This window comes from Salmo trutta, chromosome 16, assembly GCF_901001165.1.
Source record: "Salmo trutta chromosome 16, fSalTru1.1, whole genome shotgun sequence".
NCBI classification, from domain to species: domain Eukaryota; kingdom Metazoa; phylum Chordata; class Actinopteri; order Salmoniformes; family Salmonidae; genus Salmo; species Salmo trutta.
Genome location: NC_042972.1, coordinates 58,731,132 through 58,756,644, shown reverse-complemented (window position 1 = coordinate 58,756,644; position 25,513 = coordinate 58,731,132). Strand labels below are relative to the sequence as shown.

At 45.2% G+C, this 25,513-nt stretch overlaps 1 protein-coding gene across 10 annotated transcripts in view; it reads right to left on the bottom strand.

The window, feature by feature from the left end:
- Window positions 1-1,816: 1,816 nt before the first annotated feature.
- The window catches only part of LOC115151114 (chromodomain-helicase-DNA-binding protein 6), a 98,284-nt gene continuing 74,587 nt past the window's right edge, over window positions 1,817-25,513 (bottom strand). For 8 of the 10 annotated variants that reach the window (XM_029695113.1, XM_029695112.1, XM_029695111.1 and 5 more), the window contains 18 exons: window positions 23,517-23,719; window positions 19,186-19,385; window positions 18,590-18,749; window positions 18,131-18,220; window positions 17,785-17,888; window positions 17,290-17,419; window positions 16,927-17,005; window positions 16,766-16,820; window positions 16,202-16,508; window positions 15,536-15,744; window positions 12,205-14,202; window positions 10,221-10,372; window positions 8,727-8,945; window positions 8,045-8,584; window positions 6,757-6,945; window positions 6,327-6,470; window positions 4,698-4,802; window positions 1,817-4,499 (listed from right to left, as the gene is read on the bottom strand). In XM_029695113.1, coding sequence (XP_029550973.1) covers window positions 3,447-4,499; window positions 4,698-4,802; window positions 6,327-6,470; window positions 6,757-6,945; window positions 8,045-8,584; window positions 8,727-8,945; window positions 10,221-10,372; window positions 12,205-14,202; window positions 15,536-15,744; window positions 16,202-16,508; window positions 16,766-16,820; window positions 16,927-17,005; window positions 17,290-17,419; window positions 17,785-17,888; window positions 18,131-18,220; window positions 18,590-18,749; window positions 19,186-19,385; window positions 23,517-23,719 — 5,937 coding nt within the window. In that variant the 3' untranslated portion in view covers window positions 1,817-3,446. Of the gene's footprint in view, window positions 4,500-4,697; window positions 4,803-6,326; window positions 6,502-6,756; window positions 6,946-8,044; window positions 8,585-8,726; window positions 8,946-10,220; window positions 10,373-12,204; window positions 14,203-15,535; window positions 15,745-16,201; window positions 16,509-16,765; window positions 16,821-16,926; window positions 17,006-17,289; window positions 17,420-17,784; window positions 17,889-18,130; window positions 18,221-18,589; window positions 18,750-19,185; window positions 19,386-23,516; window positions 23,720-25,513 lie in introns of those variants that run through there. The other 2 variants (XM_029695109.1, XR_003867216.1) reach the window with 2 other exon arrangements.

Below are 25,513 nucleotides of genomic sequence, written 5' to 3'. Positions count from 1 at the left end.
TAAAGGGAACACTTAAACAACACAATGTAACTCCAAGTCAATCACACTTCTGTGAAATCAAACTGTCCACTTAGGAAGCAACACTGATTGACAATAAATTTCACATGCTGTTGTGCAAATGGAATAGACAACAGGTGGAAATTATAGGCAATTAGTAAGACACCCCCAATAAAGGAGTGGTTCTGCAGGTGGGGACCACAGACCACTTCTCAGTTCCTATGCTTCCTGGCTGATGTTTTGGTCACTTTTGAATGCTGGCGGTGCTTTCACTCTAGTGGTAGCATGAGATGGAGTCTACAACCCACACAAGTGGCTCAGGTAGTGCAGCTCATCCAGGATGTCACATCAATGCGAGCTGTGGCAAGAAGGTTTGCTGTGTCTGTCAGCGTAGTGTTCAGAGCATGGAGGCGCTACCAGGAGACAGGCCAGTACATCAGGAGACGTGGAGGAGGCCGTAGGAGGGCAACAACCCCTTCGTGCAAGGAGGAGCACTGCCAGAGCCCTGCAAAATGACCTCCATCAGGCCACAGATGTGCATGTGTCTGCTCAAATGGTCAGAAACAGACTCCATGAGGGTGGTATGAGGGCCCGACGTCCACAGGTGGGGGTTGTGCTTACAGCCCAACACTGTGCAGGAGGTTTGGCATTTTCCAAAGAACACCAAGATTGGCAAATTCGCCACTGGCGCCCTGTGCTCTTCACAGATGAAAGCAGGTTCACACTGAGCTCATGTGACAGACGTGACAGAGTCTGGAGACGCCGTGGAGAACGTTCTGCTGCCTGCAACATCCTCCAGCATGACCGGTTTGGCGGTGGGTCAGTCATGGTGTGGGTTGGCATTTCTTTGGGGGGCCGCACAGCCCTCCATGTGCACGCCAGAGGTAGCCTGACTGCCATTAGGTATCGAGATGAGATCCTCAGACCCCTTGTGAGACCATATGCTGGTACGGTTGGCCCTGGGTTCCTCCTAATGCAAGACAATGCTAGACCTTATGTGGCTGGAGTGTGTCATCAGTTCCTGCAAGAGGAAGGCATTGATGCTATGGACTGGCCCGCCCGTTCCCCAGACCTGAATCCAATTGAGCACATCTGGGACATCACGTCTCGCTCCATTCACCAACGCCACGTTGCACTACAGACTGTCCAGGAGTTGGCGGATGCTTTAGTCTAGGTCTGGGAGGAGATCCCTCAGGAGACCATCCGCCACCTCATCAGGAGCATGCCCAGGCGTTGTAGGGAGGCCACACACACTACTGAGCCTCATTTTGACTTGTTTTAAGGACATTACATCAAAGTTGGATCAGCCTGTAGTGTGGTTTTCCACTTTAATTTTGAGTGTGACTCCAAATCCAGACCTCCATGGGTTGATAAATTGGATTTCCATTGATTATTTTTGTGTGATTTTGTTGTCAGCACATTCAACTATGTAAAAACAAAGTATTTAATAAGATTATTTCATTCATTCAGATCTAGGATGTGTTATTTTAGTGTTCCCTTTATTTTTTTGAGCAGTATATATATATATATATATATATATATATAAATAAAAAACACTAGCTAAATAAGGCATTTTACTTTTAATATAATCAACTAAGTTTAAAGAAAAATGTCATATTTGGTGAAAGTTTGGCAAAACAAATGAATTATATAGTCACAAGTTGTGACAAGGCAATAATAACATGTCTTCCAACAAAGAAAGATGACACTAGAGCAAGAGATACAGCTCTCGAACAAAATGTCACCCATGGGACAGGTTGTGCAAGTGTGCGCATGCATGTACACATACACAAATAAAAGCTTAGACAGAATACTGGTAAACATTCACCAAACGGAAACTTTTCTAATATGAAAACTATTTTTTCACAAACAAAAAGAGAAGTCAAGTTGTTACGCTTAGAAGCTAAGTCTAAAACATATACCCCAAAAAACAGACCCTGTTGTAAAATTGAGAATAAAATCAGCTTTTGCATCCATTTAGTGTAGTACATTATGTTAAATACAATAAACACTGGTACTGATTTTGCCATTTCCCCCCAATGTCAAGGGACATAACGGAGAAAACCAAAAATGTGGTGTGCATGTAAACAAAAGGAACAGCAATATACAGCTAAATAGATTTACATTTTTTAACATTCTGAGTATGACCTAGTCTACAGGAGTTTAAAATGCTTTTAAGGGAAGAAAAGAAGACCACGAAGCCTTTAAAACAACGAGGCACTCTGCCACTGCTTCACATACAGTATCTCTGATCAAACGACTAACTTTTCCCTAACACTGGAAAGGCGGATGGGAATGGACATATTATTTTTATATTGTGCACATCCCCCACCACCCCTCTCCCTTAGTGAAGTACCCTCTGTGTGCTTGTCCCTCACCGGTGAGGCACTGGCGCTCTCAACAGAGCTCTCTGTGACAGACTTGTCAATGGTACCTCTTCACTGCTCCCACACTGACACAGCTGATCACGTCCCAAAGTGACTTTGTGAGATTATATATTTTAAAGCATTATCAAAACTCAGGATTAGTCTTGAGTAGCTGTCTTACTGAATACGTGTTCTCTAGATTGGTATTAGTAGCATCATTGTTTACTCTAAATCTGTTATAAAACACTTTTGTTTGTCTATTTTCCTTTAAAAAAAAATGTACATAGCAGTAACAAGACAAACAATATAGGGATGGACAAAAGCTGTCCTATTGAGAACTTCTTAGCAGCAGTTATGCTACTACTCAAACTTGGGACTGCAAGTTACCTTGCATGCATTGATATAAAAAGTATTATATTCAACACATTTTAAAGGACCTTCAAATAAAATTGCTATTAGTTTTAGGCTTTCGGGACATTAAACAACTTTAAATTGGATATTCACATTCCTTAACACCATCAAGGAAACTGAGGGGACAGTAATCACTTGACGGCTACATCGTTCTTGGTTGTGATCATTAGGCACCAAATGGATAAAAAAAACTGACTGAAAAAGGGTGGGACTTCTTGATAAGAAACACATTTTCATTTTCCATTGAAACTGTTTGACAATGTTCTCCATTGCATGCCCTAATGAACACAACCCACAATCTTTATCCTCTTCAGTCAAAAAGGCTCCCGGCTTTACCTTTTTGCAACCAGGACATACCAGGCATCTAAATGATGTAGCAGACCGTCAAGGATGCTTGAATTGTTATAACCATGTAACATCGTTGAGCAATTCCTCCCTTCACAAGTGTGTGTTTGCATGCACGTGTGTTTGCGTCTCTTGCATGAAGTTCTTGAATGGAGCATGTGTGGGGATATATAGTATAAGATAATCACAAATTTGCTACAGGGCAAAGCTATAAAAAAATAAGTGGATAATAAAAGTATTTACATAAAAATGAAGGTACTTACACACCACAAACTTAAAACTGTTGCACAGTAAGAAAGAGGTGGGAGAATAAGTATATTGTGAAGTCTACTCTGCCCCCCTTGACACGCTCTCCTCCTCAGGCAGTTTTTCCTCCTCCATCAAGCTAATCTCCATCATTCCACTCTCCTCTTCAACGCTCTTCTTGGGGTTTACCTCTGGAGGATCATGGGAGTCGTGTCGTGTACCCTCCTCCTGAATGTTGTCCTCCATCTGCTCCCTGTCCTCCGGCCTAGCCTGGTCAGCAGTGCTCTCCCCAGTCTGGCCATCACTGTGTTTTTTCGGAGGCCCACTATCAGTCTGTAAGTGGCTGCCTGCCTCCACCACCACCACCACCCCTTCCTCCCTTGTTCTTTTCTTCTTCGTCTTTGGGCTGCTGGAGGAGTCTGCAGGCGGCATGCCTGGCAGCGCCATGACGCCCCCGTGCGGGAGGAACATGTGCGGGTACAGCAGTCCATGGGACATCCCTGGAATGAGGAAAGGGTTGAAGGCCTGGTGGCTGCCACTGCTGCTGCTGGTCGCTGTGGTGGTGGTGATGGCCGCAATGCTGTGGCTACCCATCGCACCTTGCTGCTTTCCCTCCCTCTTTCTCTCTGTGCCAGACTGAATGCCGGAGCCCTCGGCCCCTGTGCTTGAAGATGCCTGGCCGGGGCCTCGAGAGGGGCTACTGGCCGCTGAGGAGGAGGCCGCAGTGGTGGTAACTGCAGCCGTGGAGGAGGAGGTGGAAGCAGAGCAGGTGGGCGGCAACCCCATCAGCCCCTGAACGCTGAACATGTGGGGGGCGCCATGCATGCCGTGGAGCATCATAGGCAGCATGCTCAGACCATTCTTTGCGTCTTCGCCGGCGGAAACAGCAAAGCCATGGGGGAATCTCATCAAGCCTGTGAGTGGGATGCCCTGGACATTGCGGAGGTTCTGGAGGCTGACCAGGTCCATGCTGCCAATCAGGCCGCTGTTCATACAGAGCGGGCCCATGGTAGACTCGGAGAGGAGGGGCTTGGGCATCTCGCTGCGGGGACGACGGCCCCGGCGGCGGGGCCCCTGCTCGCGGCACACGGGCTCAGTGAGGATGCGGGTGAACTTGCCCTCGGGAAGAAAGCCCTGGAAACACAAGGCATTAGCTTAAGGAAAATGCAGGGATGGTTTTGAAAGACATCTGTAATCTGTGAGGCAGTAGTTTCTGACAACTGCACTATTCAAGATGAGTAAATGCTTAATTAAAAATGGAAGCATTCTAATGAAACTATTTGATGGGGCATTCATGTGGATATGAGAGAGTGAAAACGCCATGCTACTCACAGAGTGTTTCACTACATCTGCCCAGTCAGGTGCCACGCAGTACTCAGTATTTGCATCCAGCCATCGTGAAAGCTCCTTGATTGCTGGAGCCATAGCACCCCCAAGCTACAGCACAGAAGAATACAGCCCTCAATGAGTTCTTGTACACACACATAGCATAAATTATGCATTTGTGTATAATTCAGGCAAACATTACATTTAATGCACATTTCGTTAGACTATGTCTTATTAAAGAAGCGTATTCAATCAATGTGAAGGAGCACAGTTGGGTGGGGAGAAGCATCTTCATTCACCTGTTAACCACGGGCAAAGAAATGCCAGTAGCTAGGTTTAAAAACATTTGGCGAAAGATTTTAGCCAATATTGTATTTGTAAGTACAAATAAAAAACACTGTCGAATAACTTTTCATTTACCCAATAAAAAAAATAGAACTTCCATGCGTTTCCATCCCATTTTTACCTCTCAATGCTTTTGTTACAAAAATGATTGGGATAAACAGCAAATACCCACTCGGGCATGGTGTAGCCAACAACTCACAGACAGGGTACAGTAGGTGACATTATTGATAAGAACGAGATATTTATTTGTCAACTGGTATTCATGGTCGAATTGCTGCAAAGAAACCACTACTAAAGGACACCAATAATAAGAAGAGACTTGCTTGGGCCAAGAAACACGAGCAATGTACATTAGATCAGTGGAAATGTCCTTTGGTCTGATGAGTCCAAATTTGAGATTTTTGGTTCCAACTACAGTGTCTTTCTGACGTAGAGTAGGTGAACTCCACATGTGTGGTTCCCACCGTGAAGCATGGAAGAGGAGGTGTGATGGTGCTTTGCTGGTAACACCATCAGCGATTAGTTTAGAATTCAAGGCACAGTTAACCAGCATGGCTACCACCGCATTCTGCAGCGATACACCATCTCATCTGGTTTGCGCTTAGTGGGACTATCATTTGTTTTTCAACAGGACAATGTCCTTACACACCTCCAGGCTGTGTAAGGGCTAATTGACCAAGGAGGAGAGTGATGGAGTGCTGCATCAGATGACCTGGCATGCACAATCACCCGAACTCAACACAATTGAGATGGTTTGGGATGAGGTGGACCGCAGAGTGAAGGAAAAGAAGCCAAGTGCTCAGCATATGTGGGAACACCTTCACGACTGTTGGAAAAGCATTCCAAGTGAAGATGGTTGAGAGAAATACCAAAAGTGTGTAAAGCTGTCATCAATGCAAAGGGTGGCTACTTTGAAAAATCTAAAATATATTTTGATTTGTTTAACACTTTTTTGGTTACTACATGATTCCATATGTGTTATTTCATAGTTTGGATGTCTTTACTATTATTCTACAATGTAGAAAATAGTCAAAATAAAGGAAAAACCCTTGAATCAGTAGGCGTGTCCAAACTTTTGACTGGTACTGTATCTACTTCACCGACCCAAAACATTATCCACCAATCGAACGTATTTTGTTTACAAAAAATAGAAAAGTTTCCCCACAATTTGCTGTTTCCATCAGGTACAGTACTCTCAAAATGGTGGGATGGAAACATGGTTAATGTCAGTGATGTTATGCGTGCTTGTGCATCAGTGTTCGGTGTGTGCGTTTGAGTCAAAATAGTTACCCTGCGGCCAGTGCTCCTGTGAACCACTGGCACCCTCTCCTCCCCTGTTAGGGAGTTGACATCCAGCTTGGTGGGGTCTTTACAGCGATGCCGCCGCTGCTTGGGCCGCTCCACAAAGCTGTGCAGAATCGCTGAGCCAGGAGACTGAAACCCCAGATTTGGCAAGAAAAGCACACTACTCCAAATGATATTCACTTACTTTAAAACGTACTATAAAACCTTACTATAAAAACAGCTGGTGAGTTGAACCCTCGTAATAGAAACATTCTCAAAGTTGACAAGTTTTTCAGAAATCCCAGTTTCCTCCTGCTTATTCCCTCTTGATTCCAGGAATCCTCCAACGGACAGGGAATCCTCCAACTGGGATTTCACAAAAGTAAAGGAAATTTGAAGAATGGATAAGATGAATGTGCATGGAGGATCAACTCACCGGTGCGAAAGTGGGCACCTCCATGCTACAGTTGGGATTCTGTCGCAGCCATTCCATCAAGCCATTGTTGGCAGCCTCTCTGTCGATGGCCACCACCTCTGACAGGGTGGGGGTGGAGGTTCCCGGGGGGTGCTCTGGTGGGGAGGAGGTGGACGACACTGCAGAATGGCTGGTGACTTCTACCCTGCCCTGTAGAGGAAAAAAACACAGGGAAACAAATAGATGTGTTTGATTCCCAACTCAACTGTAGTATGAAGTGCTTGTGATTAGTGTTGCACAGTATAACGAAACTCTGTACTTTTTCGATACTAGAACATGAAAAACTGTTTGGTACTATAATTTTTGTTACTTTCAGTACTTTGTCAAATGTGTCTCACGTCATATACTGATTGAGAGGATCAAGTCTGTCTATCATTGTAGCTGATGTCCCAAATAACGCAAGCGTACTGTGCCTCATGCCTGCTCCACTTACTCATTGCTAGAGCAGAGTGTCTAGGTAGCAACATGTTAGCTTTCCACTCAAGCTGCACAGAAGTTAACACACTTGAATAATTTTGAAACTAAAAGATACCAGTAGCTTCCAGCTTTGTAGAATAACTTTCTATGCAAGTCACAGCTGAACTGACATCAATTCACAATCCTATTACTTTGTGATATAAAAAAATATGCTGATTTCAAAGCTTGTTGTCAACAAAAACGTAATGAATTCACAATGGTCTCACCCTCACGTCCAAAGATACTGTAGCAACCCTGACTTATAAGCGCGGATATCGACTCTGCCACTGGAGCATGCTTTTGTGGCACAGTCGATTTCCGCAGGGTTACCGGCAAGAATGTTGAGGGTTCGTGCCGGATTCCCTACCTGTTTCATTACATTGGTGTCAGAAGTGAAATTTCGAAACTCAAAAGATGCCCAACGATTGAACAGCGCAATAGCTGAGTTTATCTGTCTGGATCAAATGCCAGTCTGTGACTATGGCTAACACGCCTTTTTTGCCATGGTATCGTTTTGGTATCAAGTATTGTGATGGTATTGAGTTTCGTGATACTAAACCTGGTATCGTGACAACATTACTAGTGATACGCTATCGTACAACCTTTATTGCAAATTAATTGCCTCCAAGCACCAAACCACAAGAGTCAACTGTATTGTCCTTCCCCCTGAACTCGGTAGGGGGACAGGTCCACAGTAATTATCATCAAAACCAGGTGGTGCAGAAAACTAGCACCATTAAGCTGGCTCTTATTCTGTTCACAAAACCAAAAAAAGAGTTTTGACTTGACAAACCTGTTTTTCCTGCACATGCATTCCTCTGCTCTTGACAGGCCCAATGTCAACCGCCTCCACGTTTCTCCGTCTGCCTCTCCTCCGGCGCATGATTGCGTCGTCACACCTCAGGTTGCCGTTGACAATTTGACCGGTGACGGGGTGGATGAGACCTGCCTGCAGGATCCCGGCCTTGTCGTTTCCCACTGAACCCTGCATGGCGGGCAGTTTTCGGGCACCGGGGTGGACCTGGTGACTCATGTGGCCTACAGTGGCTGCCGCGTCGCCCCCAATGCCCAGATCCCCGGCCTTGGAGAGGTCCATGGCCGCCTCCTGCCAGCCGTTGAGCAACAGCGCCCCGCCTCTGTTCGACACGGTTACAGGCATCTTCTCCCCTGTGTGGCACTGCTTACTGAGCACCTCTGCCTTGTATTCAAACGCACGCCTACCCCGCTTTAGTTCAGGCAAATAGGGCGGCGCCACCAGCCTCTCCTGCAAGAGAGGCAAGGATGTCAACCTCCAGCCTCCCTGGCTGCATTCCCCGGCATCTCTTGACTTGTACTGAACAGGATGGAAATGGAAGAACGGAAAAACATTAATGAATACCGACAATAGACTGGCGAATATCCACAAAAACGTCACAAAAGAAGGATTTCAACAACAATGGTTATGGAGGGACAGAAGATGAACATGAGCTAGTCACCTTGGGAAGGTGGGTGACAGGAGGGGCTGGGATGTTGAAGTTAAGGCTCTGGGATGGCTGTACCCTGGCTGAAATGAAGCTAGCCCTCTGGTGCACAATGTTGGGCACACAGGTGTTTGCCAGAGAGCTAGGGGAGTCATACTGCTGGCTGGAAGAGGGCCACTTCCCCTTCAAGATGGCGTGACAGATGCTGTCCAGGCGGTTGATGATCACCCGATCCTGCAACGCAAAGGAGCACAAAAAAGTCCCACGCATTATTCCCCTGTTTCCCAGTATATGGCCTAGCTGCAAAGTCAAAATTGGCTATATCGTGAAAATGTACACAACATTATCATAGGTATGTGGACACATGCTCATCGAACGTCTCATTCCAAAACCATGGGCATTAACATGGAGGCGGTCCCCACTTTGCTGCTATAACAGCCTCCACTCTTCTGGGAAGGCTTTCCACTAGATGTTGGAGCATTGCTGCAGGGACTTGCTCTTGTGGCTGAATGGAAGCATTAGTTAGGTCGGGAACTGATGTTGAGTGATTAGGCCTGGCTCACAGTCGGCGTTCCAATTCATCCCAAAGGATCTCGACAAACCATTTATGTATGGACCTTGGTTTGGGCAAGGGGGCATTGTCATGCTGAAACAGGAAAGGGCCTTCCCTAAACTGTTGCCACAAAGCTGGATGCACAGAATTGTCTAGAATGTCATTGCATGATGTAGCGTTAAGATTTCCCTTCACTGGAACGAAGGGGCCTAGCCCAAACCATGAAAAACAGCTCCAGACCATTATTCCTCCTCCACCAAACTTTACAGTTGGCACTATACATTTGGGCAGGTTGCATTCTCCAGGCATCCACCAAACCCAGATTCGTCCATCAGACTGCCAGATGATGAAGTGAGAGTCATCACTCCAGAGAATGCTTTTCAACTGCTCCAGAGTCTAACGGCGGCGAGTTTTACACCACTCCAGCCGATGCATGGAATTGCGCTTGGCCATGGAAACCCATTTCATGAAGCACCCGACGAACAGTTCTTGTGCTGATGTTGCTTCCAGAGGCAGTTAGGAACTCGTTAGTGAGTGTTGCAACCCAGGACAGACAATTTTTACACGCTACGCGCTTCAGCACTCGGCGGTCCGGTTCTGTGAGCTTGTGTGGCTCTAGCAGGGAAGAAATTTGACAAACTGATTGTTGGAAAGGTGGCTTCCGATGACTGTGCCATTATTCTGCCAATGTTTGTCAATGGAGATTGTGTGGCTGTGTGCTCGATTTTATACACCTGTCAACAACGGTGTGGCCGAAATAGCCAAATCTACGAATTTGAAGGGGTCTCAGCTTTTGGTCTTAATTAAACATAAGTTATGGAAATATGTTTGAAAATCTGATTTTTGGGAGAGAAATTGTTATACCCTAATCTGATAGTGTCAACCAATTCCCCTGGGCTAACATGAAATGGAAACTTTTCAAGGCAGTTGGCAGGTCAACTCCCCATGTACCATACCTTTGGCCACTCGGAGAAGGAGTAGAGGGCTTTTTCCTGAAGCAGCTGGGCGATGGTGGGCTCCCGCGCGTCCTGCAGACTGTCAGGCATCTCACACATGGACATGGGGACTGCAAACTGTGCCACCTCCACATAGCTGTCCACTACAGAGGCTGTGGAGAGAGACAGTGATTCAGTGCACAACACAAGATCTCAACAACAGGAAATCTAGAGAAGGTGGTAAAACGGTCATTTTCAATGCTACATGTTTGAAGCCCGCTAAAACCAAAAGCCACAGCTATTTTGTTTCTGTTATATGAGTCCATCTTAACAGCTGTAGGCTACCTAGAGCTTTTCCCATATACATACAGTACCAGTCAAAAGTCTGGACACACCTACTCATTCCAGGGGTTCTCTTTACTATTTTCTACATTGCAGACATCAACTATGAAATAACACAAATGGAATCATGTAGTAACCAAAAAAGTGAAACAAATAAAAATATATTTGAGATTCTTCAAAGCAGCCACCCTTTGCCTTGATGACAGATTTGCATACTCTTGGTATTATCTCAACCAGCTTCATGAGGTAGTCACCTGGAATGCATTTCAATTAACAGGTGTGCCTTGTTAAAAGTTAAGAAGGAAAGAAATTCCACAAATTAACGTGTTTGAGCATCATTTGTGTTGTGACAAGGTAGGGGTGGTATACAGAAGATAACCCTATTTGGTTAAATACTAAGTCCATATTATGGCAAGAACAGCTCAAATAAGCAAAAGAGAAACAGTCCATCATTACTTTAAGACATGAAGGTCAGTCAATGCGGAAAATTTCAAGAACTTTTAAAGTTTCTTCAAGTGCAGTCCCAAAAACCAAAAAGCGCTATGATAAAACTGGCTCTCATGAGGACCACCACAGGACAGGATATGTTCATTAGAATTACAGCACCTCAGATTGCAGCCCAATTAGGCCTTCATGGTCGATGTGCTGCAAAGAAATCTCTACTAAACGACACCAATAAGAAGAGACTTGCTTCGGCCAAGAAACATGAGCAAAGGGCATTAGACAAGTGGAAATCTGTCCTTTGGTATGATGAGTCCAAATTTGATATTTTTGGTTCCAACCGCCGCATCTTTGTGAGACGCACATGTGGTTCCCACCGTGAAGCATGGAGGTGGTAGTGTGATGGTGTGTTTAGAATTCAAGGCACACAACCAGCATGGCTACCACAGCATTCTGCAGCGATACACCATCCCATGGTTTGCGCTTAGTGGGACTATCATTTGTTTTCAACAGGACAATGACCCAGCACACCTCCAGGCTGTGTAAAGGCTTTTAGACCAAGAAGGAGAGTAATGTGGAAACTCCTTCAAGACTGTTGGAAAATGCTTTTCCAACAGTCTTGAAGGAGTTCCCACATATGCTGTGCACTTGTTGGCTGCTTTTCCTTAACTCTGCGGTCCAACTCATCCCAAACCATCTCAATTGGTTTGAGGTCGGGTGATTGTGGAGGCCAGGTCATTGATGCAGCACTTCATTACTCTCCTTCTTGGTCAAAAAGCCCTTACACAGCCTGGGAGGTGTGCTGGGTCATTGTCCTGTTGAAAAACAAATGATAGTCCCACTAAGCGCAAACCAGATGGGATGGTGTATCGCTGCAGAATGCTGTGGTAGCCATGCTGGTTGAGAGAATGCCAAGAATGTGCAAAGCTGTCATCAAGGCAAAGGGTAGCTTCTTTGAAGAAACTAAAATACATTTGATTTGTTTAACACTTTTTTGGTTACTACATAATTCCTTATGTGTTATTTCATAGTTTATGTCTTCAACACTATTCTACAATGTAGAAAATAGTAAAAAAAATTAAGAAAATCCCTTGAATGAGTAGGTGTGTCCAAACTTTTGACTGGTACTGTGCGCGTACACACACACACACACACACACAGAACCTTATTTTTGTCCAGCTCATATTACTATTTTGGATGCATGTAAAACTACCTTCATTACCTGGAGTTTGGGGCCTCTCCTCCTTGATCTTGTCCTTCACTTCCAGCAGCACCTCTGTCTGCTCCAGTTTGGGCGTGAGGACAGTGCTGTCGGGCTCCAGTATGTCTGATTGGCTCTCAGAGTCCAGAGGGAACTCAAGTTTGATCTGTGCCACTCCCGCCACACCTGGGGACAGTGGTGGCTCAGGCTGGGGCCTGGGGACTGAGGAGGATGGGGGCAGAGTGTCTGTTGCATCAACAGTGGGGAGTGTGTGTTCGCTTAAAGTGCTCTCTGCTTCGGCAGGCCCCTCGAAGGCCGCTTCTGGTTCTACGTCATACTGATCCAACGGCCCTGTGAATGGTCCTTCTGGTGCCTTGTCTTTACAGAAGTCTTCCAGAGGCCCATCCACTGGTTCCTCCTCCTGGGAATCCATGGGCGATATCTCCAAGGGTTCTTCAACCTGCTCCTCTAGAAGCCCCTCCTCCACTGGCCCTAAGGGCGTGTCCCTTTCTAAAGTCTCTTCTCCTGGCCTCTCTAGAGCCACCTGACATGACTCCACTGGAGAGCCCATTCCCATCCCATAGCAGGGCTCCTCTTGGAGAGTGTCCTCGCATGGTTTACATGAGGTGTCCAGGCCCTGCTCCAGCCCCACCAGACTCGGACTGTCCACAGACATCTCCTCTTTGTCAAACTTAAAGGACACATCCCTCTCTGCCTCCCCCTCGTTGGGGCTGGGCACGTGGGCGACAGTGTCCGAGTCACTCAACTTCTCCTCTGGCTGCTCGACATCACCCTGGTTGTGGTGGTGGGGGTGCAAGGTCATATGGGACAGTGACAGGTGCGGAGGGGGGATGTAGGAAGGAAGGGGGCTGGCGGAGAGGTTTGTGTGCTCTGCAGCAGGCTCCTCCTCGCTCACGTCAATGTTCTTGAACAGCATGAAACTGGAGGGCAGCGGCTCCCCTGGGTCGCTCTGGGATGAGGGTATACCTAGGCAGTCGTCAAGCACTCCCCCTGCTCCATCCTCCCTTCCCCCGTCTCCCGGCAGTTCCTCTGTGTCCAGGAACTCTGTATCAAGGGCTGGTGCCCCCAGGATGGGGTCAGCCTCGTTGAACATGCCCACGACGTCTGCTGTGCCTGTGTGGTCCGTGCTCTCCCAGGGCACCTGCAGCTCCTGTTCCAGCTCCAGCAAGGGGGCCATAAGGCCATTCTCTTCTGAGGAGCCCACCAGCACGTCACTGCGCAGCTTGCCTGAGATGATCGGGTCCATGTCGGCCGACTGCTCGCTGGTCAGCTCCCCCTGCACACCATACGAGTTGAGCATGCTCTGGCCGCCCTGCGCTGAGTTGAAGGGGAACCCGTTGAAGGCCTCCTTGGCAGACTTGCCATGGAGGGAATCTGAGGCCAGGCCCTCATGCTGCAGTGATGCCAGTTCCAATGACTCATCCAGAGGGGGGCAAACCAGGAAGCCCTCCCTTGGCCCAGACACCATACCTAGGCTGCCACCGGGGCCCGTGCCCACTATCTCTGGCGGGTGACCGTGGACGTTCGGGTGAGAATGGAAGTGGATCGCCGAGGAGGGGATGGCTGGGGGACCGTACTCCGGCGGCTGGGGAGAGTGGCATTGGCCGAGGCCCGTGTCATAGATGCAGCAGGGGTGGTGGTGCGGTGAGGGGGCCATGCCTGCGTGGTGCACACTGGGTTGGTAGCCTTGGTGATTCTCCTTCTGGACGTAGTTGCGGTGGGCCTCCAGGAAAGATAGCTGCGGGTCGTTGAGGATGTAGTAGTCAGTGCGGCTGAGGCCGTGGCGGGCCGCTCCAATCAGGAGGTCGCGGTCGTGCTTGCCACACTCCCACCACACAGGCAGGTAGAGGCTGGGCCGACACAGCTGCAGCCGCGGGCCCAGCAGTGGGTGGCGCAGCACCTGCTCCCTGACCTTGCGCAGCAGCTCGATGCGGTAGAGGGTGCGTGCTGCTCGCTCCTCTGTGATGGGCTCCACAAACAGGTTGTGGTCCAGAGGCCCTGACAGACAGACGGAGAGGGCTTACTTTCGTATAAACTGTATAATTAAAATCACACCATTGCAATGTCACTACTACAGTATAAATAATACTAATCATGTCAAATCTACCACCATGCTTTTCAAAGCACAGCTAAAATAAGCTAAATAGTGAACTATCCCTTTAAGACACATTCCTTTGGCAGAGACTATTGTTAAAGGTTGAGTAAGTCGTTTTAGAAGGTTGCAGGACGCATTACTAACCAACAACAGCTGCAAATCCCAATAAAACTACATCACGTAATTACTTTCCTTGCTTTGTCTAACTACACTATTTTGAATGTAGCAAATACGTTTTGTGGTTCAGAGTGCAGTATTTATTTAGTTTCATAGCACAAAAGTATGCAAGCAAGTTTCTCACTGGCTTTAGTCAAAGAGGGAGCAAGCGGTAAGTGCAGGGTGGTTGCCAAGCAACACGTGCCACGGAAGGGAGGCAACATCAGCATTGCACTACAAATCCAATATTTCCATGCTAGATTTGGGCCAAACAATTATCGTGAAAATTGGTCCCTTTCAGCCCGAGTGGTGCAGTGGTCTAAGGCATTGCATCTCAGTGCTAGAGGGGTCACTACAGACCCTGGTTCGATTCCAGGCTGTATCACAACCGGCCGTGATTGGGAGTCCCATAGGGCGGTGCACAATTAGCCCTGCGTCGTCCGGTTTGGGTTTGGCCAGGATAGGCAATCATTGTAAAATAAGTATTTGTTCTTAACTGGCTTGCCTAGTTAAATAAAAGGTTTAAAAAAGCCAATTTTCAGTTTGCTTAATTTTTTGTGCAGTGCGAACCCAACAGACCAGGTACACTTATCGCCACACCACACACTAGACTACTGCAACAACATAAACCCTCACTTTGATGCCACAAAAGAGAAAATGTGTGTAGTTTCTGGATATTGATTAGCGATTGTCAAGGACGCACAGAAATTCCAAAGTGTGGAGTTTTTAGTTCAGATTATTTGTTTATAATATGTGATCATCCACTTGGGAGGCAGGCCCACCCACTGGGGAACCAGTCCCAGCCAATCAGAATTGAGTTTTTCCCCAGAAAATACTTTTATTACAAACAGAAATACTCCTCAGCACTTTACATGTTGGACCAGCACTTTACATTTTGCGTTTATATTTTTGTTCAGTGTAAATTATGGCATTCCCTAGGGTGGAAAATTCTGGTAACTTTCCAAAAATTCTGAGGTTATCCAGAAATCCTGGTTGGAGGATTCCTGATTTCCGGTTATTCCCTTCTTTTTGCACCTTTAAGGGCAAGCTCTCTTGCTTTGCTTCCTGTTGAGTCGTTACCTTCGTCCTTCCTGGGGGGCAATCTGCAGGCGGTGCGGCACATGGACACAAAGCTACTGAAGTATCTCTCCAGGCTCTCGTCGGTCTTCCTCTCCAACCGGGCAAAGGAGCGGAAAGGAATCCAGTCGAATGTTTTCTTCTCCGGGTCGTACACCACACCGAACGACGACACGGTGCGGTAGAAATCTGCTTGCTCACGCCGTGTCCACCTGCTCACAAAAACACAGGCCTACCATTAATCTTTGATCAGGGGAGCATGCACTGACATGTGACTGCAGTACACGGAAGCCACAAGTCAGTTGTGGGTATCATACACAAAAGCAGTCTGGTTCCAGTAAGACATTTCCCCATTGAAGTCAAATGTCTTAATCCAAATAATTTTACATTAGGTCTTTGAAATGCACCATCTTTTAGGGGCATAGATAATGAACCAGTCAAATTCTTCCTCTAGCCTAGCAGGTGTTCACAGATCTTGAAGGATATGTTTGGTGAAAGGTAAATAGTGATAGTTCCACCTAGCTTATTGGAGAGCTAGCAGGAGACATCCTCGTATTGATATAACCATGCCTTACATATCGGTGAACATAGAGGGGGGTAAGGAGCTAGGAACCGAAAGGGAACGGGACCGAGCAGCACATAACGTAGGGGATCAATGACATCACCCACCTTTGCTCTGACATCACCCACCTTCTCTGCCACTCCAGGAAGAGAGGGTCAGGTTCGGCGGCGGCCACCGTGCAACGCCTAATCTCCTCCCCCAGCTGCCAGGACATCGTCCCCAGGCCTGCCCCTAACCCTTCAGGTAGCAGGAAGTCATGGCGCAGCGGCTCGCGCCGCATGAAGCGCTGGTAGGCCGTGATGAGGCGACGTAGCCTGGCCGTAAGGGCAGGGCCGGCCGGCCACAGAGGGCGACCCTTTAGCTCCATGCCCTCCTGGCCAAAGCTCTCCTGGACCATCTCCACTGAGAGTGTGTCTGCAAAGTAACAGCATCAGATCTATGCTTGTCAATCATATGCTTTTTATGACAAATTCTTACAATTAGGTGAAAAATATATTTTTGACAAAATTACATTACCTACCTGGTAGAATAACCCACAAGAACACTTGCAGAAAATGAACTAGGTGGAACTTAGTTGGTAAAACCACTATAATCTATATGCACTCACAGATTCTCCAGTTTGTAAGGTGTTTTATGCAAAAATGCAAGTTGAAAAGCAGATGAACACTCACCCTGATCAACACTGTCATGCTTATCCATTGCATCATTACTGGAGCTGGTTTCATCCTTTTGGAGCAAAAATAGACGATACATCATCACAACTCAACCTTTTTAGATATTAAATAATTGAATCCTTCATTTTCATTTAGCCGAGTCACTCGAGAGTCCATACCTTATTATCAACCTTTTCCACTCCTCCCTCCTCCGGATTGCATTCAGGATCGTCTTTCACATCATCACTTTTGCAAGCACTGAACATTAACAATCAAGATAAAGACCACAAAGTTAAATCACTTTCTCCATCACCAGACTCAGCATGACCACCCAGGATTTATTAATATATTTAGGGGAACTAGATCGAGGTATTGCTGATACATTCAATTTTGGGGCTTAAAGGCATTGGTTGACATTCATATTTGTACACAGCACCTGAGATTTGGTACTGTGGATGTTCATATTACTGTATGCTGTTTTTTGGGATCAATCCTTTAAAATCAGACTTGTGCCCTACGGTAAGGTGGGGGTGGTTTCTTGCCTGTCTGTGAGGTCAGCCACCACCTCTCCTCCACTCTGCTCGGCTGACAGTGCCGTGACGTCAGGCATGCCCACCCGCTCCAAGAAGCATAGCTCTGAGTCGGCCCGCATGGCATTGTATCGCTCATATCCTGAGGACACACACACCAGGAGCCAGGGTTACTGTGCGCAGATGGTGATGATGGAAGTGGCTTTAGACTTAAATGTACTATCAATTTCAAATGTATAATCAATTAATCAATGACCAATAACTGATATACGGTAGGCCAGTAATTACCAATCCTGATCCAAGATTTACAGAGCGAGCTACAGGCTTAAAACCTGACTCAGCTAATCGACTGATCATCAGGACTTAGATTAGTTGATTCAGGTGTTTTAGTGCTGGATCCAAACTTGCACACCCTGAAATTCTCTAGGACCAAGGTTGACATAAGATCCTTTGAAATTGACAAAATTAGGGCCTTGATAAGCAGGAGACACTAGACTAAAGGATTACCGTGTTTGTGCACTCCTAAGAGGAGAGACTTATCCGCCTCTGCATCCCACCAGCCTGCTGGGATCTCGATGTAGTCAATATCAGGCAGTGCCACCTCCAGTTTACTGCACAGATTACACACACAAAGAAATCAGCCATATACTTTGGGCTGGTTTCCCGGACAAGATTGTCCTACTTCTGGATTAAAAAGCATGCTCAATGGAGAATCTGCAATGAAAGTGCTTTTGAGTACAGGAATAGGCATCATCTGGGTTCAAGGAACTAGCCCTTCATGTATCAACAAGTTCATCAGTGTATATAGTAAGTGGCATGATTAATGGGTGCCCTCATGGTGCCCACTCAGTACCTGGCAGGGATGCCCTCCAGGGACTGAGCAGCAGTTTCTCCCAGGACCTCAGCCTTGAGGTAGTACAGCATCCTCACCCTCAGAAGTACCCTTGGCACAACATGACACATAACATAACACATGGACCACTCATCGTTCTGTTAATGGACACAGCAACTTTTTTACCAGTTGCAAAGTTTGCACACGTTTTTTCAGGAAGAGGTAAAACATACAAAGCTAAAACATAAAACTTAAAAAAGGAGCAAATGCTAAGTAAATCTAGCACAAAAAGTAAATCAGCATAAAACTCCCTTGGCTTCAGCACTTCAAATTATAATTTCAAACAAATCTCGATTTTGTATGTTTCTTTTCAAGCTAGACTTTGTAGATTTAGCAACCTTAGGAATCCTATTAGTCAGAGGAGAACATGACGAGGTTCACCAACAGCTGAAGGTGAATTGTGAGAAATGGGGGACTCACTTGTTGCAGTGCTGCTTGAGGTGTTTCTTGTAGCTGTCATCCTGTAGCACTACCTCTGGGTTGCAGTTGACAAGCCAGTCTGCATGCTTCATCTCGGGCACGCTCAGCTGGTTCTTTAGCTTCTTACCCTTGCGTCCCCTGGGCACTGGGGCCGACAGGCCTGCTTGAGGAAAGGTAGGGTTTGAGCAATACCAAGCAATCATCTTACATCAAGCAATCATCAGTAGCACACCAGTCCACATTAAAGCACATATTTGGGGATCAGAGTTGGAGCTATGGCTACAGTTATTTGGAGTCATCAAATAACTCAAATTAACAAAAAGGTGAGGATTGCTTAAGGGATAGATAAGAGTCGATACAAGATGTAGTACGAGTAGTACAAGATGCTGAGCAAGGATTCAAGCCCCCAGGGGCCATTTAGTCTGGAATCTGCTTTATAGACCACTATGAGAAACTCTGGCACTACAAGTTGCTTTTCAGACCTTGTTTATTCATTTGAGTGTTGTCAACATAACCATTTTGCCAGTCCTCTTTCCTCCCACGGACATATGAGTGAATGGCAGCTTGTTTGTAGGTGATGTAAGTGAATCTCTCACCAGAATGGTTCTGCAGGTCTTGTTTATGGCCATCCTTGGCAGGTGTGATGAGGTCCCAGATAAAGCTCTTGATCTTGTCATCGCCCATGTAGTGACGCACGCAGTAGACCAGCAGTGCCCGGCACAGCACCTCCATGTCACGCTCAGCCAGTTGCCACTTGAAGCGCCCGTGGGTCAGGATGTCCTTCCAGCGACCCCAGCTGTGTGGACACACGCAGAGAGATGGAGCGGGTGGCATGAGCACAGATACACCACAAAAAAGTGTCAGAGTCGCCGGGATACAGTAAAACTCCTTGAATACCCCCAGCCAGTGCCACATACAGTTGCAGCCAAACATACTGGCACCCTTGCACTTTTCTTAAAGAATTCCATATTTCTTCTAAAAAAAGTTGTAAAAAATTGCTTACAATTTTACTTTTGAAAATAAAGACAAATGGACAAAATTACTGGCACCACGGAGCTAGTACTTGGCTGCAGAGCCTGCGTTTTTGGCCCACTTTTAAGCAGCAAACTGCTCTAATTCGTCAATGTTTGAGGGGTGCCCTCCAACTGCTGTTTTCAGCTCTTGCCATAGGTTATGGATGTGATTCAGATCTGGACTCTTCGCTGGTTCATCTTGAACCATTCAAGGGTGCTTCTGATGTGTGTTTAGTTTGTTTTGTCCTGCTGGAAGACCAACCTTGAACAGAGACCTAGTTTTTGGACACTGGGCTGAACATTGCACTCCAAAAAACATTTATAATCTGCAGATATCATGAGGTCTTGCAGACGTTCAAGGCCCCCAGTACGAGAAGCAGCAAAGCAACCCCACAGCATTATCGAACTTCCCCATGTTTGATTGTAGGGAGGGTGTTCATTTCTTTGAAAGCTTAAATTTGGTTGTTGGTTATAGGAAGAACCCACAAATAAAGGAGAAAATAAATCCTGATTGAACTTCTCAAAACACACCTAAACAAGCCTAAATCCAGGGGAAAAAATTTATTTGGACCAATGAAACATAATTAGAGCTCTTTGGCAATACAGATCAGCTGTCGATGACCAAATGAAGCATTCAATGAAAATAACACCCTCTCCCTACAATCAAACATGGGGAGGTTTGATAATGCTGGTGAGGAGTTGACTCAAAAGACAATAGTTGAACAGTTTTGAACAAATTAATTTCTTAAAAAATGAAGCAAGAGAGCAGCAGCTATATTTCATTGTATTTCTTATTTTACTTTCACTTAGCTAGCGAAAGCAGCTAGTTTAGTCTACTCAAGCATCCGGCTCAAACAGAGAGGGATGCTATGTTAGCTAGCTGGCTTTCCAACACAGGAACTCTTCCAAGGTAAGCTTGGGGGCCTGCAGGTGTAACTGCTAAACTGCTTGCTGAGTGTACTGCAAGATTGCAGAGGGTTTACTAACGCGTTAGTTCTAGTAGCTATGTAGACTATGGTGACAACTATGTAGGCTGTGTGTAGTGGTTAGCGGTTATGATATGAAGGTTTGGCTTGGAATGGTATTTTCGCCTGGCCACAGACCGTTGATGTGCACTGAAGTCCGCAAGTGAAGGGAAAAAGGTGAGAGGAGAACTCGTAGACGCGAGAAGGAATTATAGCTACAACGATCAAAGTGATCATGCTGTTTGTATGACTGCTATGAAAGTTTGCGTGTGATCCGAGGTGTATTCATTCCACCGATTCTGTTTAAAAATGTTTCTTAAAACAGAAGCAAACGGAACGAAGCGGGTAAAAACATACCTGAATTTGTCCAATAGAAACTCGTTTGCAACTATTGGACTAATGATTACGCCCTAGATCAGCTATATGCAGGTGTCATGACGTTGGCCTCTGAGTACAGGGAGGACAGTTGACCCCCTCCCCTTTGTACCATCCCCCAACCTTGCACCCCCACCCAGGCCCTGTGTGAAAGGGTTGTAAAAATTCTAAGAGGAGAATCTCCTACCACGTTTCATGGAAGAATTTCCTTTGTCTCTCTAACTCATAGAATTGGAAAACCGAACGACATTTTATGTTCTGGAGAAGGTATGGAAGATTGGTGAAGAGTCCAGCTACGAACTGGTCCGCTTGGTACAATTTTGTGATACTCAGAAGAGACAATATAGCCATATTACCATAAAACTGTTTATATAATAGCCTCAGCGATGAGACTTGCATCATAATGGTTGTATAAAATGTGATAGAATTGTATTTCTGTAACCAAGTCTAACTCAGTCATAGGCACGCCCCCAGGGACACATACAGGACCAGGCGTCATTTGACAAGCCTGTTCCAGGGTCACCTATAAAAAAACCCACCCTGATTTACTTTCTTAAGACCAGGCCTGCACTCCATGGCCAGTAGGTTTTACCATCCAATTCCTCTACTGAAAGTGAACTACACCACGTGGTTAACTTTTAGACTATCGAGATCGACAGAATAAGAACAAGTCTTTGATATTAATTATTAGTTTGCAGCTAAGTAAATTATATCAAACGCGAAGACCAACGAAACATCCATTCTATAACGACATTAATGAATGTCGCTTTGAAAGATCCATTCTAACCCAGAGAGAGAGAGAGAGAGAGAGAAAACTCTCCATCAGAACAGAACTCTTCAACAAGGATCCCGACGACACTGAGCGTAAATATATATTGATTGCAATTGTTCCCGAATGAGTGAGCGTTCAATTGTCAATTGTAATATTAATGAACTCTGTAGGTGTGCATCCTCAGCTGAGTTTTATGATCCATTGTTCAACAGGCCGACCTGCCTGTTAGCCCATTAGGGCACATTACTATACCAATACTTTGTGACGATAATTACTGTTTGTATGTTTTCTGTTAATTACTTAGTGTAGTAAATAAATTATTTTAAGACAATTGATGTATGGATGATTTTAGTAAAGACTGGGTTCGTGCAGATACAACAATTTACGACGTTTGGAATGAGACTGGACTCGAGGTAAAATACACCATTTAAACCAGAAGATAATCGGCCTATATTATAATATAGGAAAGTTATATTAGGAAAATTATAACTTTGTAATCTGAATATTTTTCTTGGTGCCCCGATCTCCTAGTTAATTACAATTAAACGATTAATCGCGTGATAATAATTACAGGGAGTTAAATGATAAACATGTCTTCAGTTTAATGGTACCCAAAGACACGACACAGGCAAGAGTGTGCAAGGTGTTATTGAATGTGTCACTTTCTGTCAACTTAATTTCACACATTTTGACATTTGCACCTATGTTCTAAACTTTCATTCATAGGCTAGGTTGTAGCAACCTCATAATGGGTATAGGGACAATTTCAGTATCCTGTAGTAGCCTAAACCTGTTGATGTTACATTGAGCTTGGTGAATGGAATATGAATGACAGTCATCCAATATGTTGTAATAGAAATAAGGCCATTCTCATTAAAAATAATAATCGTCCTCCCTCATCTTAAACAGCACCGACCACCAATGCTATGGACAGATCTGAAAACAGCAGTTGGTGGAGGGAACCCCTCAAACATAGAAGAATTACAGCAGTTTGATGCCAAAGAGTGGGCCAAATTGCAGCACACTCATTGATGGCTACAAGAAGTGTTTGTTTGCAAATATCTTGGGCAAAGGCTGTGTACTAGCTTCAGGGTGCCAATAATTTTTCCCATATCTTTATTTTTCTAAATATATATATCTTTTTTAAACTTAAGGTAAATTAAAATACAATTGTTTCTGCGACGTTTAAAATCCCCTAACAAGGTGTGGAGACCAAACGTTTTTTCAACTTATTTTAGAAGAAATAGATGTGGTCTGAGTGGGGAGGGGAAAACATTAAAACGACCCGTTATTGGCAGAGTGGTTTGGAACCCTCTTTTCTATTGGTCAAAACTCCATCCCACCAAAACAGGCTGAAATTCAGGTGGTCTTTTCTAACTAACAGCTCTTACAATAAAAGAGCTGGAAAAACAGATAAAACACATGAAAATCACATTTTTGACTGCACTGGGCCTTTAAAAAAAAGTGCAGGGGTGCCAATATATTTGGCAGGGACTGTATTTGATGTATTCCACAACTAGCACGCCTGATTCAACTAATGAGGGGCTTGGTGATTAGTTGACCAATTGAATCAGTTGTGCTAGTCCCGGAATATGTCAAATAAATGGTACTGACTGAGGGTTACTCAAGGAGATGATTGGGAAACACTGGCCCACTAACTCCGCAGTAGCCAGTAAAAGTGCTTACTAAGGTACAATTTGAGGGTACTTAAGCCAGTGAGAGAGCACTTACATTTCACAATAATTATTACAGTAAGACACAATGAAAGTGTGACTGGGGAATGTTAGATGTGATAAAATGACCCGAATATGAGCAGGTTCTTCTCGACGCGGAAGCATTCGGCGCGGAGGTAGCGTCTGTTCCTCTCGCTGAAGCGGCGGGTGCGACAGGGCCTCTCTTCTGAGTCGCTGTCCAGCTCAGAGAACTCCATCAGCTCGTCGTCTTCGAACGAGTTGTAGTGACGCGTCTGCTTCCTCACACGAGGCGTATCAATCACCAGGCTCTCCTGTGAGGGAGAGGGGGTGGTAGTTCATATTCAGGCTTTACTGCAGGTTTTATGGACACACAGTTCATCTAACCATACAGACATTATACGAACCCATGCACAGCACACACACCCCAAACACATGCCATACTGTGTAACGATGCCAAACAAAACCATGAGCAGAAAAGTCAAGATGTAGGCCTATACATAAGTGTACACGCACTGCTAACACCACATACTCAGGCCCCAAAAAACGTATATTACTAACATACAGTGCAGTGTAACCCATACAGTTGAAATCGGAAGATTACATACACTTAGGTTGGAGTCATTAAAACTCGTTTTTCAACCACTCCACAAATTTCTTGTTAACCTGTTGTGGTATAGGGGGCAGTATTTTCATGGCCGGATAAAAAAACGTACCCGATTTAATCTGGTTACTACTCCTGCCTAGAAACTAGAATATGCATGTAATTAGTAGATTTGGATAGAAAACCCTCTATAGTTTCTAAAACTGTTTGAATGGTGTCTGTGAGTATAACAGAACTCATATGGCAGGCCAAAACCTGAGAAGATTCTATACAGGAAGTGCCCTGTCTGACAATTTGTTGTCCTTCTGTTGCATCTCTATCGACATTACAGCATCTGTGCTGTAATGTGACACTTACTAAGGCTTCCATTGGCTCTCTAAAGCCGCCAGAAAGTGGAATGGGGTGTCTGCTGTCTCTGGACAAAGTACCGCAGCAGAGTTTGTAAGTGGTCAGCCTGGGGACAGTGAGACTGGAGATGCGCGTTCACGAGACTTCTCCATTTTTTTCTTTCAGCCTTTGAATGAATACAACGTTGCCCGGTTGGAATATTATCACTATTTTACGAGAAAAGTAGCATAAAAATAGATGGAATATTTAGAAAATTCTTGTCACGAAATGCGCTCGCGCGTTACCCTTCGGATAGTGACCTGAACGCACGAACAAAACGGCGATATTTGGATATAACTATTGATTATTTGGAACCAAAACAACATTTGTTGTTGAAGTAGAAGTCCTGGGAGTGCATTCTGACAAAGAACAGCAAAGGTAATCCAATTTTTCGAATAGTAATTCTGAGTTTAGGTTGTCCCAAACTTGGTGGGTGTCAAATTAGCTAGCCGTGATGGCCGAGCTATGTACTCAGAATATTGCAAAATGTGCTTTCGCCCGAAAAGCTATTTTAAAATCAGACATAGCGATTGCATAAAGGAGTTCTCTATCTATAATTCTTAAAATAATTGTTATGTATTTTGTGAACGTTTATCGTGAGTAATTTAGTAAATTCACCGGAAGTGTTCGGTGGGTATGCTAGTTCTGAAGTTCACATGCTAATGTAAAAAGCTGGTTTTGATATAAATATGAACTTGATTGAACAAAACATGCATGTATTGTATAACATAATGTCCTAGGAGTGTCATCTGATGAAGATCATCAAAATTTAGTGCTGCATTTAGCTGTGGTTTGGGTTTATGTGACATATATGCTTGCTTGGAAAATGGCTGTGTGATTATGTGTGTCTATGTACTCTCCTAACATAATCTAAAATGTTGGTTTTGGAAATCAGACAACGTGGTTCGATTCAGGAGAAGTGTATCTATAAAATGGTGTAAAATAGTCCTATGTTTGAGAACTTTGAATTATGACATTTTGTGGTTTTAAATTTGGCGCTCTGATTTGTCACTGGCTGTTGAATAGTGTGGGACGATTTCGTCCCACCTCCCCTAGCGAGGTTAACAAACTATAGTTTTGGCAAGTCGGTTAGGAAGTCTACTTTGTGGATGACAAG